Here is a 15,961-nt window from a genome sequence, read left to right as displayed (position 1 = left end):
TCTTCATAGGATACCCAAAAGAAACTATTGGGTACACCTTCTACCTCAGATCCGAAGGCAAGATCTTTGTTGCCAAGAACGGACTCTTTCTAGAGAAAGAGTTTCTCTCGAAAGAAGTAAGTGGGAGGAAAGTAGAGCTTGATGAAGTATTACTTCTTGAACCGGAAAATGGCGCAACTCAAGAAAATGTTCCTGAGGTGCCTGCACCGACTAGAGAGGAAGTTAATGATAATGATCAAGATACTTCTAATCAAGCTCCTACTGAAATTCGAAGGTCCACAAGGACACGTTCCGCACCAGAGTGGTACGGCAACCCTGTCTTGGAAATCATGTTGTTAGACAACGGTGAACCTTCGAACTATGAAGAAGCGATGGCGGGCCCGGATTCCGACAAATGGCTGGAGGCCATGAAATCCGAGATAGGATCCATGTATGAAAACGAAGTATGGACTTTGACTGACTTGCCCGTTGAACGGCGAGCCATAGAAAATAAATGGATCTTTAAGAGGAAGACTGACGCGGATGGTAATGTGACCATCTATAAAGCTAGGCTTGTCTCTAAGGGTTATCGACAAGTTCAAGGGGTTGACTACGATGAGACTTTCTCACCGGTAGCGAAGCTGAAGTCCGTCCGAATCATGTTAGCAATTGCCGCATTTTATGATTATGAAATTTGGCAAATGGACATCAAAACGGCATTCCTTAATGGTTTCCTTAAGGAAGAATTGTATATGATGCAGCCGGAAGGTTTTGTCGATCCTAAGAATGCTGACAAAGTGTGCAAGCTCCAACGCTCGATTTATGGGCTGGTGCAAGCATCTCGGAGTTGGAACATTCGCTTTGATGAGATGATCAAAGCGTTTGGGTTTACGCAGACTTATGGAGAAGCCTGCGTTTACAAGAAAGTGAGTGGGAGCTCTGTAGCATTTCTCATATTATATGTAGATGACATACTATTGATGGGAAATATATAGAACTCTTTGGACAGCATTAAGGCCTACTTGAATAAGAGTTTTTCATGAAGGACCTTGGAGAAGCTGCTTATATATTAGGCATCAAAATCTATAGAGATAGATCGAGACGCCTCATAGGTCTTTCACAAAGTACATACCTTGATAAGATATTGAAGAAGTTCAATATGGATCAATCTAAGAAGGGGTTCTTGCCTGTGTTACAAGGTATGAAATTGAGCTCAGCTCAATGTCCGACCACGGCAGAAGATATAGAAGAGATGAGCGTCATCCCCTATGCATCAGCCATAGGTTCTATTATGTATGCCATGCTGTGTACCAGACCTGATGTAAACCTTGCCGTAAGTTTGGTAGGAAGGTACCAAAGTAATCCCGGCAAGGAACACTAGACAGCGGTCAAGAATATCCTGAAGTACCTGAAAAGGACTAAGGAAATGTTTCTCGTTTATGGAGGTGACGAAGAGCTCGTCGTAAAGGGTTACGTCGACGCTAGCTTCGACACAAATCTGGATGACTCAAAGTCACAAACCGGATACGTGTATATTTTGAATGGTGGGGCAGTAAGCTGGTGCAGTTGCAAGAAAAGCGTCATGGCGGGATCTACATGTGAAGCGGAGTACATGGCAGCCTCGGAGGCAGCACATGAAGCAATATGGGTGAAGGAGTTCATCACCGACCTAGGAGTCATACCCAATGCGTCGGGGCCGATCAAACTCTTCTGTGACAACACTGGAGCTATTGCTCTTGCCAAGGAGCCCAGGTTTCACAAGAAGACAAGGCACATCAAGCGTCGCTTCAACTCCATTCGTGAAAATGTTCAAGATGGAGACATAGAGATTTGTAAAGTACATACGAACCTGAATGTAGCAGATCCGTTGACTAAACCTCTCCCTAGAGCAAAACATGATCAACACCAGAATTCCATGGGTGTTCGATTCATCACAATGTAACTAGATTATTGACTCTAGTGCAAGTGGGAGACTGTTGGAAATATGCCCTAGAGGCAATAATAAAAGCATTATTATTATATTTCCTTGTTCATGACAATTGTCTTTATTCATGCTATAATTGTGTTATCCGGAAATCGTAATGCATGTGTGAATAACAGACACCAACATGTCCCTAGTAAGCCTCTAGTTGACTAGCTCGTTGATCAACAGATAGTCATGGTTTCCTGACTATGGACATTGGATGTCATTGATAACGAGATCACATCATTAGGAGAATGATGTGATGGACAAGACCCAATTCTAAACATAGCACAAGATCGTATAGTTCGTTTGCTAGAGTTTTCCAATGTCAAAGTATCTTTTCCTTAGACCATGAGATCGTGTAACTCCCGGATACCGTAGGAGTGCTTTGGGTCTACCAAACGTCACAACGTAACTGGGTGACTATAAAGGTAGACTACGGGTATCTCCGAAAGTGTCTGTTGGGTTGACATGGATCAAGACTGGGATTTGTCACTCCGTATGACGGAGAGGTATCACTGGGCCCACTCGGTAATGCATCATCATAATGAGCTCAAAGTGACCAAGTGTCTGGTCACGGGATCATGCATTACGGTACGAGTAAAGTGACTTGCCGGTGAGATTGAACGAGGTATTGGGATACTGACGATCGAATCTCGGGCAAGTAACATATCGATTGACAAAGGGAATTGCATACGGGGTTGATTGAATCCTCGACATCGTGGTTCATCCGATGAGATCATCGTGGAGCATGTGGGAGCCAACATGGGTATCCAGATCCCGCTGTTGGTTATTGACCGGAGAGTCGTCTCGGTCATGTCTACTTGTCTCCCGAACCCGTAGGGTCTACACACTTAAGGTTCGGTGACGCTAGGGTTGTGAATATATGTATATGCAGTAACCTGAATATTGTTCGGAGTCCCGGATGAGATCCCGGACGTCACGAGGAGTTCCGGAATGGTCCGGAGGTAAAGAATTATATATAGGAAGTGCTGTTTCGGCCATCGGGACAAGTTTCAGGGTCACCGGTATTGTACCGGGACCACCGGAAGGGTCCCGGGGGTCCACCGGGTGGGGCCACCTATCCCGGAGGGCCCCATGGGCTGAAGTGGGAGGGAACCCAGCCCATAGTGGGCTGGGGCGCCACCCCCCAAGGGCCCATGCGCCTAGGGTTGGGGGGGGAACCCTAGAGGGGGCGCCCCCTTGCTTGGGGGGCAAGCCCCCCACCCTTGGCCGCCGCCCCCCCTAGTAGATCCATCTACTAGGGCCGGCGCCCCCCCCCCTTGGCACCCCTATATATAGTTGAGGAGAGGGAGGACTTCATATACCAGCCCGTGGCGCCTCCCTCTCTCCCCGTTACGTCTCTCTCTCGTAGTATAGGCGAAGCCCTGCTACTGTGACGCCCTGCATCCACCACCACGCCGTCGTGCTGCTGGATCTTCATCAACCTCTCCTCCCCCCTTGCTGGATCAAGAAGGAGGAGACGTCTCCCGTCCCGTACGTGTGTTGAACGCGGAGGTGCCGTCCGTTCGGCGCTTGGTCATCGATGATTTGAATCACGTCGTGTTCGACTACATCATCACCGTTCTTTGAACGCTTCCGCACGCGATCTACAAAGGTATGTAGATGCATCTGATGACTCGTTGCTAGATGAACTCCTAGATGGATCTTGGTGAAACGATTAGGAAAATTTTTGTTTTCTGCAACGTTCCCCAACACCAAGCCTATTCGGATGCTACGTGGGCTAGTGATCCTTCCGATCGCCGTTCACTTTCTGCTTACTGTGTTTTTCTTGGTGGTTCTCTCATTGCCTGGAAGACGAAGAAACATCTTGCAGTTTCCCGTTCGAGTGCCGAGGCTGAGTTGCGAGCAATGGCTCTTTTGACGGCAGAGGTGACTTGGTTACGGTGGTTACTTCAGGATTTTGGTGTTTCTGTCACTACACCGACTCTGCTTTTATCTGACAGTACAGGTGCTATCAGCATTGCACGCGATCCTGTGAAGCATGAGCTCACCAAGCATATTGGTGTTGATGCTTTCTATGTGCGCACTGGTGTGCGGGATCAGGTTATTGCTCTTCAGTATGTGCCTTCCGAGTTACAGTTGGCGGATTTCCTGACGAAGGCTCAGACTAGAGCACAACATGGCTTTTATCTCTCCAAACTCAGTGTTGTTCATCCACCATGAGTTTGAGGGGGGTGTTAGAGTTATAATATAAGTCATGTACCCCTTTGTATTTATCCCGTTGTATAAGGGGTTTCCTGCATATGTTCCACACCTGTACATGTATATATATATCGGCCTATGGCCTCATGGGAATACAAGTTGCTTATTCCTAACAATTGGCACTACTCCCTCCGTCCACGAATAAGTGTACTTTTAGCTTTTGTCTTAAGTCAAAGTTTTAAAACTTTGACCAACTTTATAGGAAAAAGTAGCAACATTTATGGCACTAAATTACTATCACTAGGTTCGTTTTGAATTGTGCTTTCATAATATATCAATTTGATGTCATATATGTTACTATTCTTTTGTATATAGTTGGTCAAAATTTTAAAACTTTGACTTAAGACAAAAGCTAGAAGTACACTTATTCGCGGACGGAGAGAGTACATTTCAAAAGTATTATTTTTCAAGAGATTCAAAGTTTTCCTATGAAATATAGTCTTAGAGAACTTACGAAAATTTCCTACATGACACAATCGTACAAATTAAACAACTAACATAAAAAAAATCCAAAAATGGTCCAATCCTTCAAATATTTCTATAAAAATCCTTTGTATAAAAAATACCTATTTGTACTGTTGGAACAACGAAACCCTCATTAAAAAAACGTTTATGAAGAGAATCTCTAACTTATCCCTTAAGAACCTTTGAGGAGTTAAGCGCACCTAGCCGACCTCTCAAACCGTTAAGAGGAGTAAATATTATAAGAGTCGGCCGCAAAAAGCAGCCCAACTCTCTCAAATATACTTAAGGTGGCCTCCCAGAGTAAAAAAATAAAATTGTCGGGCCTCCCTGCCCACTTAACCGACCACCACTTCTCGCAGCCGCCCATTCTCGCCACCATTGCCCCCGATTCCTTCTGGAATGTAACATCAAGACCCTTCCACAACCCTTCTGCCACCCTGCCGGCCACCACCGCTAGCGCAATGCCGCCGCCCGCACAAAGGAATAGGTTGGGGAGCAAAAACTTGCTTCGGGTCGCCACATCGTCAATCAAGGCCGGAAGCAAGGGCGGTGGCAAGGCCACATCGGCCCCGGTGACGACAGGGCGCAATCACCTTGATCCGGTCGATGGCAAGCGGGCGATGAAGCCGACGGTGGTCATGAAGGTGCTCGCCAGGGCGGAGGCAAAGAAGATGGCGAGTCCGACACCTCGTCCTTGTCCGGCTGCTCGTACCCCGTCTCTAGCCACCCTCCCCTCCCCCCCTTATCTAGTGCGTTCGGCCCGTGCAGTCGTCGCTCGGGTTTGTGGCCGCCAAGTGGTCGATGAAATGTCGAAGAGGTAAAATATTTGTGCTTTTTCTTTTCAGCCGATGCATTGGTAACTAAAGCGTCATTCCACGGTAACTAACGTAGCTGCGCCAGAACGTATGGGCATATTTGCTTCGTGCCACACGCATGGGGTAGGGATGAGTAGTACTTCTTCCGTTCCAAAATAGATGACTCAACTTTGTACTAATAATACAAAGTTGGGTCATCTATTTTGAAACAGAGGGAGTACTTATTGGACGTGTGGCACGAAGTAGATGCGCCCACACATGTGGGTAGTTCTAATGTTCATTTATACATGACCTGTATGGGCCGCCTCCTAATTATGCCACACAGAATGTATGGGCGAATCTCTAATATGTCACGCGTGTCCGAATAATAAGAAGATTTTGACTCACTCACTAACGAATGATATGCCAATATAGCCATCCGCGAGAACTTTGTATAGCGGTAGCGTTTTCTTGCCACAGAAGTTTTTACTGTTTCTCCAAGAAAGTATATTGCGGTGGCAGGGTTATTAGTCAAGCTTAGTTAATCAACACAAATTTTTTTTTTTGGCAGGGTTGAGCCTCGCCGTGGTGGGTTCTCGGCGTCGGCATCCCCGGTCCCCGGCTGGCCGGCTCCAAACTGCTCTCGCCGCCTCCCATCTGCTCGTGCCGCATCACCCCGATCTAGTACGAGCAGCTCGCTGCCTCGGACTTGCCGGCTCATTGTTCCGGGCCAGCTGCTCTGCTCTGCTCGTTCGTTCATTGCTCGGTTCATGGGAGGACCAACCGCCATGTGATTGTTGGTCGGTGTCGCCGGCTGGCTTGCCCACCGCCCGGTGGTTGCTGCTCTACTGCTCTAGCATTCATTCCACTGAATGCAAATGTTTGGGACAACAGATGAGCGGATGCACACGAGCTGTTCGACGAAATGCTCGCTAGCGCTTCCTAATCTCACCAGCTGCTCCTCTGTTTCTTGGTTTAAACGAAATTCGCTGCATTTTCCAAGCCTTGACCGGTCTCGCCGGCTTGCTTGCCCTTGCCCACCGCCCCGGTGGTTGCTGAGCCTGACTGTATAAGCCCCTTCTAGCATATTACTTCCATCGTTTTCTTATGACTAACTTTGATGCCTCCCTGATTGCTTCGGTGACTCGTGAGACACAGGGAGAGCAGGAACGGAAACAGTTGGATGCTAGCATTCCGTTGAATATTTGCTTGAGACAACAACTCAGTCACATGATGCATGCGAGCTGTTCGACGAAATGCTCAGGTGCGCTTCCTAATCTCACTCGCTGCTACGTGTTTTCTGCGTTAAAAAATCGCTACCCTAATCAAAATCTTGCAACCTTGTACTAGGAGACAAGCCAAGTTGGCACTTGCTATATAATGATTCTACACCTAACCCAGGCCTTGTCAGTGCAAGTAGATGAGGACAACCATACTATATTATGGATCAATAAACTAAACAGACTGAAGGACTTCAAGTGCATCAATGATTGTCCTTTCCTGGCTAATTTCATACTAATGGAATCCGATGCAAATACTGTAAGAAATTGATCAGGTGACCGATTCTGCATTTGACGTTCTGATGAGCAACCATCCAACAAGAGCTGTTTGATCTCACCTAAGCAACAGATCCCCCTTCTACCACTTCCCAGCTGGAGCAGGGCCGCCGCTGCTTGTCTACACCATGGCCGGTTCTTCTTTCTTACCCTGAATTTCATATACTACATCGTCCTGGGCTCCTGGCTTGCAAGAATCCTTTCGTTGTTCATCTCAGCAAGAGACCACCACTGCGCAGCTGCCTTTTCCTCGGCTCCTTCTCACATCTGTCATTACAATCTTATTAAGGTACAATCTTAAGTTTACCTTCATTCTCTTGTCACTTTCTTTAGTTTTGTTTATGAGTTGTATTTGGGTTCCACGCTTTCTTTAGTTTTGCTTATGAATTGTTTGATGAATACCCAAATAAACATGTCTGCGTATTTCGCAAATATATTTGCTCCTAGTTGAAGTCTCTGGCGTATGGTTCCTGTAGCTGGTTGTCATAAGGAGAAAGAGCTTCGAACTTGCAGATCTGGAATCTCAGTAAAATCAAGGAAAGGATAGATACTGAAAGGGTCTTCACCTTGCAAGTTGGAAGGTGGAAAGGAAAATGCAAAGAAACACATGTTTGATTGTGTGGCTATGACAGGGACGGATCGGTCCTAAGACAAGCTTGACAAGAGACAGACCGGCTAGTCTTCCCACCTTCCATGTAAACGAAGCAGCCATGAGGTGGGAGCAAGCATCCAAGAAGCTAGTCTGTGCAACCAAGCAAGATCTCAGCTAGGCTGGAGTCAAAGCCGCTCATGTATACTGTGGTATGATTGCTTCTTTTATCCCCCGTGCCTGAAATCCTGAATTGCACATATGGCCTCTTATATGGTCCTGGCTTGGGGCAACCATCCATCTTTTATTTATCCAGATGTCTCCACAAATGATCATGGCTTCAACCATAAAATCATAGGAAGTGCCGCCATCACGTGCTCAGCTCCTTTTTTCATCTGTCAATGGAGGAGAAAGGTACAATCTTAAGTTTACCTTCATTCTCTGTCACTGCAAACTCCTGTGTCGCTGCTTTCAAGATCCTGATTTTTCGAAGTTTGAAATCTTATTCGTTCTTGATTTATAAAAATCTGCCACATGGGTTTCACTTTGTCGATTACTATAAAGGATTTTTTTTAATGTGATGAGGCTATTTTATTCTACAAAAAGAACTAGTGTGCCCCATTGTTTTTCTTGTACGAATTTGTCTTCGGGGGTGGAGGGGGGGGGGTGTTTCTTGAGCTTGGTGTGATGACATAAATTATGACTGACTTATGCAGAGAAGAGCATTGTTTGGACAATGATCCTGTGATGAACGGAGGAGGGTAGAACTCACACAGCATAAGGCCTGCGAAACATCAAAGGAGGCACACTTGCATCAAAGTCAGAATCCACTGGTTTGGGCACCATGGGCACAGTTTTGGATGCTCTTACTTCGAAATTTTTGACAAGGCTGAGTCAGCTTATTGAAGATGAGATTGTGATGACACTAAGCGTGAAAAAGGACATCAAAAGGCTGAAGAAAAATCTGGAACACTTCCGCGCAGTTCGTGAGGATGCGGAAGCTCTGGCCATGGAAGATAGACAGATAGAGGCATGGTGGAAGAACATGAGTGATGTTATGTTTGATGTTGATGTCATCATAGATCTTGTTATGGTTCAATCACAGAAATTTTTGCTACCAGCTAGATCCCTCTGTTTCAATCAGCCTATGGTCTCTTGTTTTGAAAAGCTTTTATTTGATCACAAGGTGGCTAGAAGAATTAAGGACATAAATGAAAAGCTTGATGAGATTAAAATGAACACAGAGATGTTCAGCTTGGATAGATCCATTCGTCAACAGTTCCAGGTAACAACTGTGGACAGAAATCAGACATCTCCTATAGATGAACTAGAGGTTGTTGGAAGAGAAATCAAACAATCAGTTGATGACATAGTACAAATGATTGTCAGTGGCTGCCATGAGAATAGTACAAGTGTTCTGGGGATTCAAGGAATGGGAGGCATTGGTAAGACAACGTTAGCTCAGAAGATATATAATGATCAGATGATAAGAGAGAAATTCCAAGTTCATATATGGCTGTGCATTTCGCAGAGCTACACAGAGACCGGGTTGATAAAGCAGGCAATACGAATGGCTGGAGAAAAGTGTGATCAATTAGAGACCAAGACTGAGCTTCTACCACTTTTAATGGACACTATCAAAGGAAAGAGTGTTTTTCTTGTGCTGGATGATGTGTGGAAATCTGATGTCTGGATTGATCTTCTTCTATTGCCTTTTATGAGAGCCTTGAACTTCCATATCCTTGTCACCACAAGAGACCTGCATGTTTTGTCAGAAATGCATGCAACATATATCCACCGAGTAAACAAAATGAATTACGGTGATGGCTTAGAACTTCTTATGAAGAAGTCCTTTCAATCATCCGAGCAAATATGTGAATTCAAGAATATTGGGTATGACATTGTAAAGAAATGTGATGGTCTCCCTCTGGCCATCAAGGTTGTTGCAGGTGTTCTATCTACCAAAAGAACAGTTGCTGAATGGAAGAGCATCCGAGATAGTAAATGGTCCATTCATGGACTCCCCAAAGAACTTGGAGGTCCCCTGTATTTAAGTTACAGCAACTTACCCCCTCAACTCAAGCAGTGTTTTCTCTGGTGTGCTTTGTTGCCTCCTAATTTTGCTATAGGCCGTGATGATGTTGCTTACTGGTGGGTTGCCGAAGGTTTTGTGAGGAAAGAGCATGACTACTCAATACATGAAATTGCTGAAGAGTATTACCTTGAACTAATTAGGAGGAATCTTCTGCAACCAATACCTATGTTTGTAGATAAAGGTGAGTCAACGATGCATGATTTATTGAGGTCACTTGGGCAATATCTGACAAAGGATCACTCCCTGTTCATGAATGCGGAAAGTAACAATTCCATGTCGAATCTGCGCCGCTTAGGTATCAGCCATGCTATAGAAGAAATCCCCCCTCTAGAAGAGCACAAGTGCTTGAGAAGCCTCCTACTTTTTAATAACAAGAACTTCAAGTCAATTCGCAAGGATATTTTCAGAAAGCTTGAGCATATCCGTGTCTTGGTTCTCAGAGGGACAAGCATCAAGGACATACCAGACTCAGTGGGAAACTTGGTGTTGTTGAGGTTGCTAGATCTGAGCTATACGGAGATTAACAAACTTCCGGAGTCCACGGGAAGGCTCATCAGCCTTGAATACCTTTCTTTGCTTGGTTGTCGTCAATTGGATAGCCTGCCAGCTGGTCTCATGAGGTTGTCCAACATAAGTTTTTTGCAGCTAGACTGGACTGCAATTGATCATGTTCCAAAAGGAATTGCAAAGTTTCAGCAGCTCTATAGCCTAAAAGGAGTTTTCGAGAGTGGGACTGGATTCAGATTGGACGAATTGCGACGCCTCCCCAATATCCAACGTCTGTGGGTCCAGCAGCTAGAGAAAGCAGCACCAGTGGGTGAACTTGTACTGAAGAACAGTCATAATCTTAGGGAACTGAGACTGGGTTGCACAATGGGCAGTACCGGAGAGAGAACCCGTTACCAGACTGGTGTGGTTGAGAGAATTCAGCAAGTCTTTGATATGCTTATTCCTTCACCAAGCCTAGTATATATTTATATTGATGGGTTCCCGGGCATAAGGTTCCCAGAATGGCTATGTTCGGAACCAGAGCTTAATATGCCAAGTTTGTGTCACATGCACCTGAATGAGTGTATATCATGTTCAGTGCTTCCACCAGCAGGTCAGATGCCAGAATTGCTAGTTCTTCACATTAAAGGTGCAGATGAAGTTGTAACTATTGGCACAGAACTCCTGGGGAAAGGTGTCAGAAGTGCAGCGGCTTTCTTCCCAAAACTTGAACTGCTTCGCCTCGTTAGCATGGGTAATTTGGAAAAATGGTCACTGAACATAAGAAATATGTGCGGTGACATGGAGGACAACTCTCAACAGCTCTCTTTGATGCCTTGCCTTAAGCGTCTGCTGCTTTTTGATTGCCCCAAACTGAGAGCTCTGCCTCAAGACATGTACATGATTGTTAATTTGAAGAGAATCCACATTGAAGGTGCTCACAAGCTTCAAGAAGTTGTCGACCTTCCTGCAGTTGTGTGGCTCAAGGTGAAGAACAACACATGTTTAAGGAGGATTTCCAACCTTTGTAAGCTGCAGGACCTGTTTGCACAGGACTGCCCAATGCTGGATCACACAGAGAACCTGTGCTCGCTGAAACGTGTGTACATGATTGACTGCCTGCATGCCCAAGTGTTCAGGAATTGTCTAGCGGAAGAAGAACAAGGCATCCTAGTCCATGTTGCGACAGATGGGCATAATATCTTCCCGGATGAATCCCTCTATAACTAGACAGGTCAGTGAAATTAATAGGTAAGAGAAACTTGCTCTGTTTCTACTGCTTTATTAATCTGAAATCGAAACTGCTTCACACACGATAATTATGGACCGATCCTTGCACGACAAATCAATCCAGCGGCTGTCAACTCTTTAGTCCTATGCATGTACGGCTTGATCTTAAACGCCGTGCATAAATCGGCTAGCATGTGTCCTGCGCATAGCAGCATTGTTCTGAAATTCATTTCATTAATACGAACCAAAGAGACCTTCAACATATTACTCTTGTTACAGCCTTACGGTACAAGAGCGGGGCGTAATGAAGACATGATGGGTATCTGAAAATACTAAAAGATTTTGTGAAGCCTTGAAGCGCAATGGAGCTCTTTGATCGGAGCAGGGCAATGGAAGGTATCTGTTTGTCAAATGGTAGATTGTAATGTTGTTGTTTTTTCTACCTTTTTGGTTTTGGTGTGGTGAATATTTCACTTGGACTACCTACAGAGGATAAATAAGGTTGACAGCAAAAATGGCATGACAAACCTGAAGCTGATTATAGCCAACTGTCATTGCTGCATTTTTATTACTGTAGCAAGTTGTGCTCTGAAGGACTATTTCATCGTTTTTTTATATTCTTTTGGTTCATTGATTTCTGGATTGATTGAGTAATAATAATGGTGTACCTATGGTTGGATAGATGTCTGCTTAACATGTTGCTTAAGCATGGAACGGCACCTTTTTAATGCTGATATGCCGAATCCGGACCAGGGTCGAGCGAGCCCACCGCCATCTTTTTTTTTTTTTGAAATATATCCAGATCTATTATCAAAGTTCATCAAAAGTAAATTACATCGAAATTTCAAGACTACCGAATGGCCACCACCGCCACCAAAATGATGTGTCGTTGTCGCCGCCCCCCTATCGGAGCCGGCTTGACCTTGCCGATGATAGCGGGCAAGTCTGTGCACGTGCCCTTAAGGACCAACGTAGTAGAGCTGCAGTCGTTGTCTAGGACCTCGTTTCGGGGGACCTCCGGACGTGGTCGACATAGGCAACATTGCTGACAAGCGCTACAAGTCTAGACCGAACACGGAGGGACAGTTGTTTGGCTTGGTGGCTAGGCACAGGTCTTCGTATGCTTCTCTTCTCGTGCAGTGACCGAGATGGAATGATGTGCCATCTACAGTATCGACACGATGAGTCTTGGAGGAAGGTGCAGGAGGCTAGCATTGTCCGGCGTCGTGGTGGTGTCGACGATAGAAGGGTCCGCCAAGATCAGTACATTGTTTGTTCCTGAAGAAGATGCGAAAGAAGACAACGACGGATTCTACAACATGCACATGTGGTGCACGCTGAAGGTCTGCTAGACCCACTGGTGTTGGCATATTCACACCTATAATGTATATAAATTAAGCAGAAGACATTTTAACAAATTAGAAACAATGCAAGCTAGACACCATATGAAAGATGCAACTAATATCACTCTACCAAGTTAAAAGTGTCCCCTCACAATCTACACGGCGCCCATGATTCTTGTAACAACACGCACTAGCCGCAAAAAACAACATGCTCTAGTAAGGCGATTTGGGTGATAAATTGAGAGAGGGTTTGAGAGATACAGCACGCGCGCCATCAAAGAAAGGGCAAAGCCGCCCGTCTTCGCGTGCTCGCCGCCTAAGCCATGGTCGGATCCCACATCATCTTCTCCTTCTCCACTTCCGTGCAGCAGCAGGAGAAGGAGATGCCGCACGACAGGCCTGCCGGCGGTGCCCTGCCCCTCAGCCGCCGCCCGTTCCAAGGACGGCGTCCCCTACGTGCACCTCATCGAGATCTTGAGCGTTCGCGGGCACCGCGAAAAATAGCGAGATCCGCATTGTTCGTCTGCCGCCGGTGGCTGCTGCTTCAACCACGTAAGCAGTAAGCTGTGTAAGCAAGCCCCTTATCCTGCAACAGGCTGCGGTAAGCCTCAATTTTTTGTTTCCACCGTCTTACGTTGCCTGGCCGAGGCGTAAGTAGAGTAACTACAATGATTGGATACTCCTTGGCTGAAATCTTCTTGGATATTTGGCACTATTGCAACGAGTAAGTAGATGCATATCAACTGTTTGATGAAATGCCCAGGGAATCATGCGTGTATTCTTTCCTACGATATGTTTGCTCCTAGTAGACTCGTATGGTTGCTGACTGTAGCCGGTTGTCGTAGCCTCCCTCGTAGGCAGAAAGAGCTTCCAATTTGCAGGTCTGAAAGCGGGATGGAGTGAAGAAAAAGGGGATCCCTACATTGGTCATATTTTATATCAGCAAATCTGCAGATTGCCCTTTTTTATTATATACAAGTATTGATAATTTACAACGAGGAAGGTGGGAAGAAAATGTTGAAAAAGTCGTGTTTGATTACAAGAAAGGCGTGTTTCATTAGGTGGCCATGAGTCAGTCTTGATGACAACCAATTTGACTGGTCTTAAGTCAGTCTTGAGAAAATGTGTTCACAAATGCATGGTGCCATGCACGGTGGTTGTAACTTCCTATAGGGAAGGAAGAGATGGCGGCTTCGGCTTCCGGCGATTCTCCTGGCGATGTCCGGGATGACGCGCTCCCGGCCGCGACGTCTGGCGTCCTCGCCGGCGCTCTCGTCGCCTGTCCCTCCCCGGCCCTCGTGGCTCCGTCCCCTTTGCTGTCGACGGCTGCCGCGGCCCCCGTGTCTGGTACCTCCCCCCTCTCCCCCCTCCCCCATCCCCCGGCTATGCTGGGTGGATCTGGTCGACGAGCCTCCCTTCCCCCCGCATGCCTCTCCGGCCGCCACCCCCTCGCGCCGCTCCGCGCGGCCCTGCCGGCCCGGTGGCTCAGCCCCCCAGGAACGGGGTTCTGCCACCGGCTCGCGGCCGTCGCGGGTGCAGGCGCTGCCCTTGAGCTAGTCTCGGGCCAATGGCTGCCAAGGCGCGGCGTTGAGGGCCGGGGCTGCTTGCCGCCGGCACGCTCGGACCTGGGGCGTGGCCGGCCGCTCCGAAAGGGGCGCCGCCCGCTCCTCCTGGTGCCATCCGGTGCCCGTTGCCGGCCCGGTGGCGCCCCCAACGTCGCCCACGGCTCGCAGCGGCCCTGTGCCCTCGCTCCCGGTGCGGCGGCTGTCGCCCTTCCGGCCGTTCATCGCTGCCTTCGGCTCCTCCGCGTTCCGTTTCCGGCCCTCCCTCGCTCCATCTCGCCGGTCGCTGGCTCACTGCGGTACTGCGCCGGTGGTGGTGGCGGCGGCGCCTTCCGCGGGAGGGGAAACCCTACGCGCGTGCAACCCGCGCCGCCTGTTGGGCCAGTCCCCCTCCGCGCCGGGTGTGCTGGGCCCCGGCCTGGCCCATCCTCGGCTCCCCGCCGACTGGGCCTCCCCCTCAGCTGGATCGGCCCATGGGAGCTGGGCCACCTGGGTGCCCTAGGCCCAGCTCTCTAGTGCCCTCGATCTGGCTCCCCAAGGGCCTCCCGATTCCCCCAGTCCCATCGTCCGCCGCCCCCTGCTCTCGATCGATCCCCTCTGCTCCCCCGAGTCCCCCTTGCGTCCCCCCTGTTGCTCACCTTCGTCCCGGCCGGCGTCCGGTGCGGCTCCTTCTCCCCCGCCCCGCCCCCCTGTTGGAAATATGCCCTAGAGGCAATAATAAATTAGTTATTATTATATATTTCATTGTTCATGATAATCGTTTATTATCCATGCTAGACTTGTATTGATAGGAAACTCAGATACATGTGTGGATACATAGACAACACCATGTCCCTAGTAAGCCTCTAGTTGACTAGCTCGTTGATCAATAGATGGTTACGGTTTCCTGACCATGGACATTGGATGTCGTTGATAACGGGATCACATCATTAGGAGAATGATGTGATGGACAAGACCCAATCCTAAGCCTAGCACAAGATCGTGTAGTTCGTATGCTAAAGCTTTTCTAATGTCAAGTATCATTTCCTTAGACCATGAGATTGTGCAACTCCCGGATACCGTAGGAGTGCTTTGGGTGTACCAAACGTCACAACGTAACTGGGTGGCTATAAAGGTGCACTATGGGTATCTCTGAAAGTGTCTGTTGGGTTGGCACGAATCGAGACTGGGATTTGTCACTCCGTGTAAACGGAGAGGTATCTCTGGGCCCACTCGGTAGGACATCATCATAATGTGCACAATGTGATCAAGGAGTTGATCACGGGATGATGTGTTACGGAACGAGTAAAGAGACTTGCCGGTAACGAGATTGAACAAGGTATCAGGATACCGACGATCGAATCTCGGGCAAGTATCGTACCGATAGACAAAGGGAATTGTATACGGGATTGATTGAATCCTTGACATCGTGGTTCATCCGATGAGATCATCGTGGAGCAGGTGGGAGCCAACATGGGTATCCAGATCCCGCTGTTGGTTATTGACCGGAGAGTTGTCTCGGCCATGTCTGCATGACTCCCGAGCCCGTAGGGTCTACACACTTAAGGTTCAATGACGCTAGGGTTATAGGGAAAGTATGTACGCGGTTACCGAATGTTGTTCGGAGTCCCGGATGAGATCCCGGACGTCACGAGGAGTTCTGGAATGGTCCGGAGGTAAAGATTGATATA

General features: G+C 47.5%; 1 protein-coding gene across 3 annotated transcripts; it reads left to right on the top strand.

The window, feature by feature from the left end:
• Positions 1-5,923: 5,923 nt before the first annotated feature.
• LOC125551593 (putative disease resistance protein RGA1) lies at positions 5,924-12,067 on the top strand. Of its 3 annotated transcripts, none has more exons than XM_048714847.1 (6): positions 5,924-6,691; positions 6,778-7,272; positions 7,460-7,784; positions 7,889-7,986; positions 8,289-11,407; positions 11,666-12,067. In XM_048714847.1, exon 5 carries the CDS (start codon positions 8,417-8,419, stop codon positions 11,384-11,386), a length of 2,970 nt encoding a protein of 989 aa, XP_048570804.1. In that variant the 5' UTR covers positions 5,924-6,691; positions 6,778-7,272; positions 7,460-7,784; positions 7,889-7,986; positions 8,289-8,416; the 3' UTR covers positions 11,387-11,407; positions 11,666-12,067. The 3 variants fall into 3 exon arrangements, with proteins under 3 accessions (XP_048570804.1, XP_048570803.1, XP_048570802.1); XM_048714846.1 differs by having other exon boundaries at positions 7,431-7,784; positions 8,289-11,390; XM_048714845.1 differs by having other exon boundaries at positions 7,431-7,784.
• Positions 12,068-15,961: the final 3,894 nt, after the last annotated feature.

This window comes from Triticum urartu, chromosome 4 (assembly GCF_003073215.2).
Source record: "Triticum urartu cultivar G1812 chromosome 4, Tu2.1, whole genome shotgun sequence".
Classification (NCBI taxonomy): domain Eukaryota; kingdom Viridiplantae; phylum Streptophyta; class Magnoliopsida; order Poales; family Poaceae; genus Triticum; species Triticum urartu.
Note: the sequence above shows the minus strand (reverse complement) of the source record. Positions and strands in the feature narration are given on the sequence as shown.

Coding starts and splice junctions, on each gene's coding strand:
- LOC125551593 (XM_048714847.1), top strand. CDS start 8,417: ATGGGCACAGTTTTGGATGCTCTTACTTCGAAATTTTTGACAAGGCTG.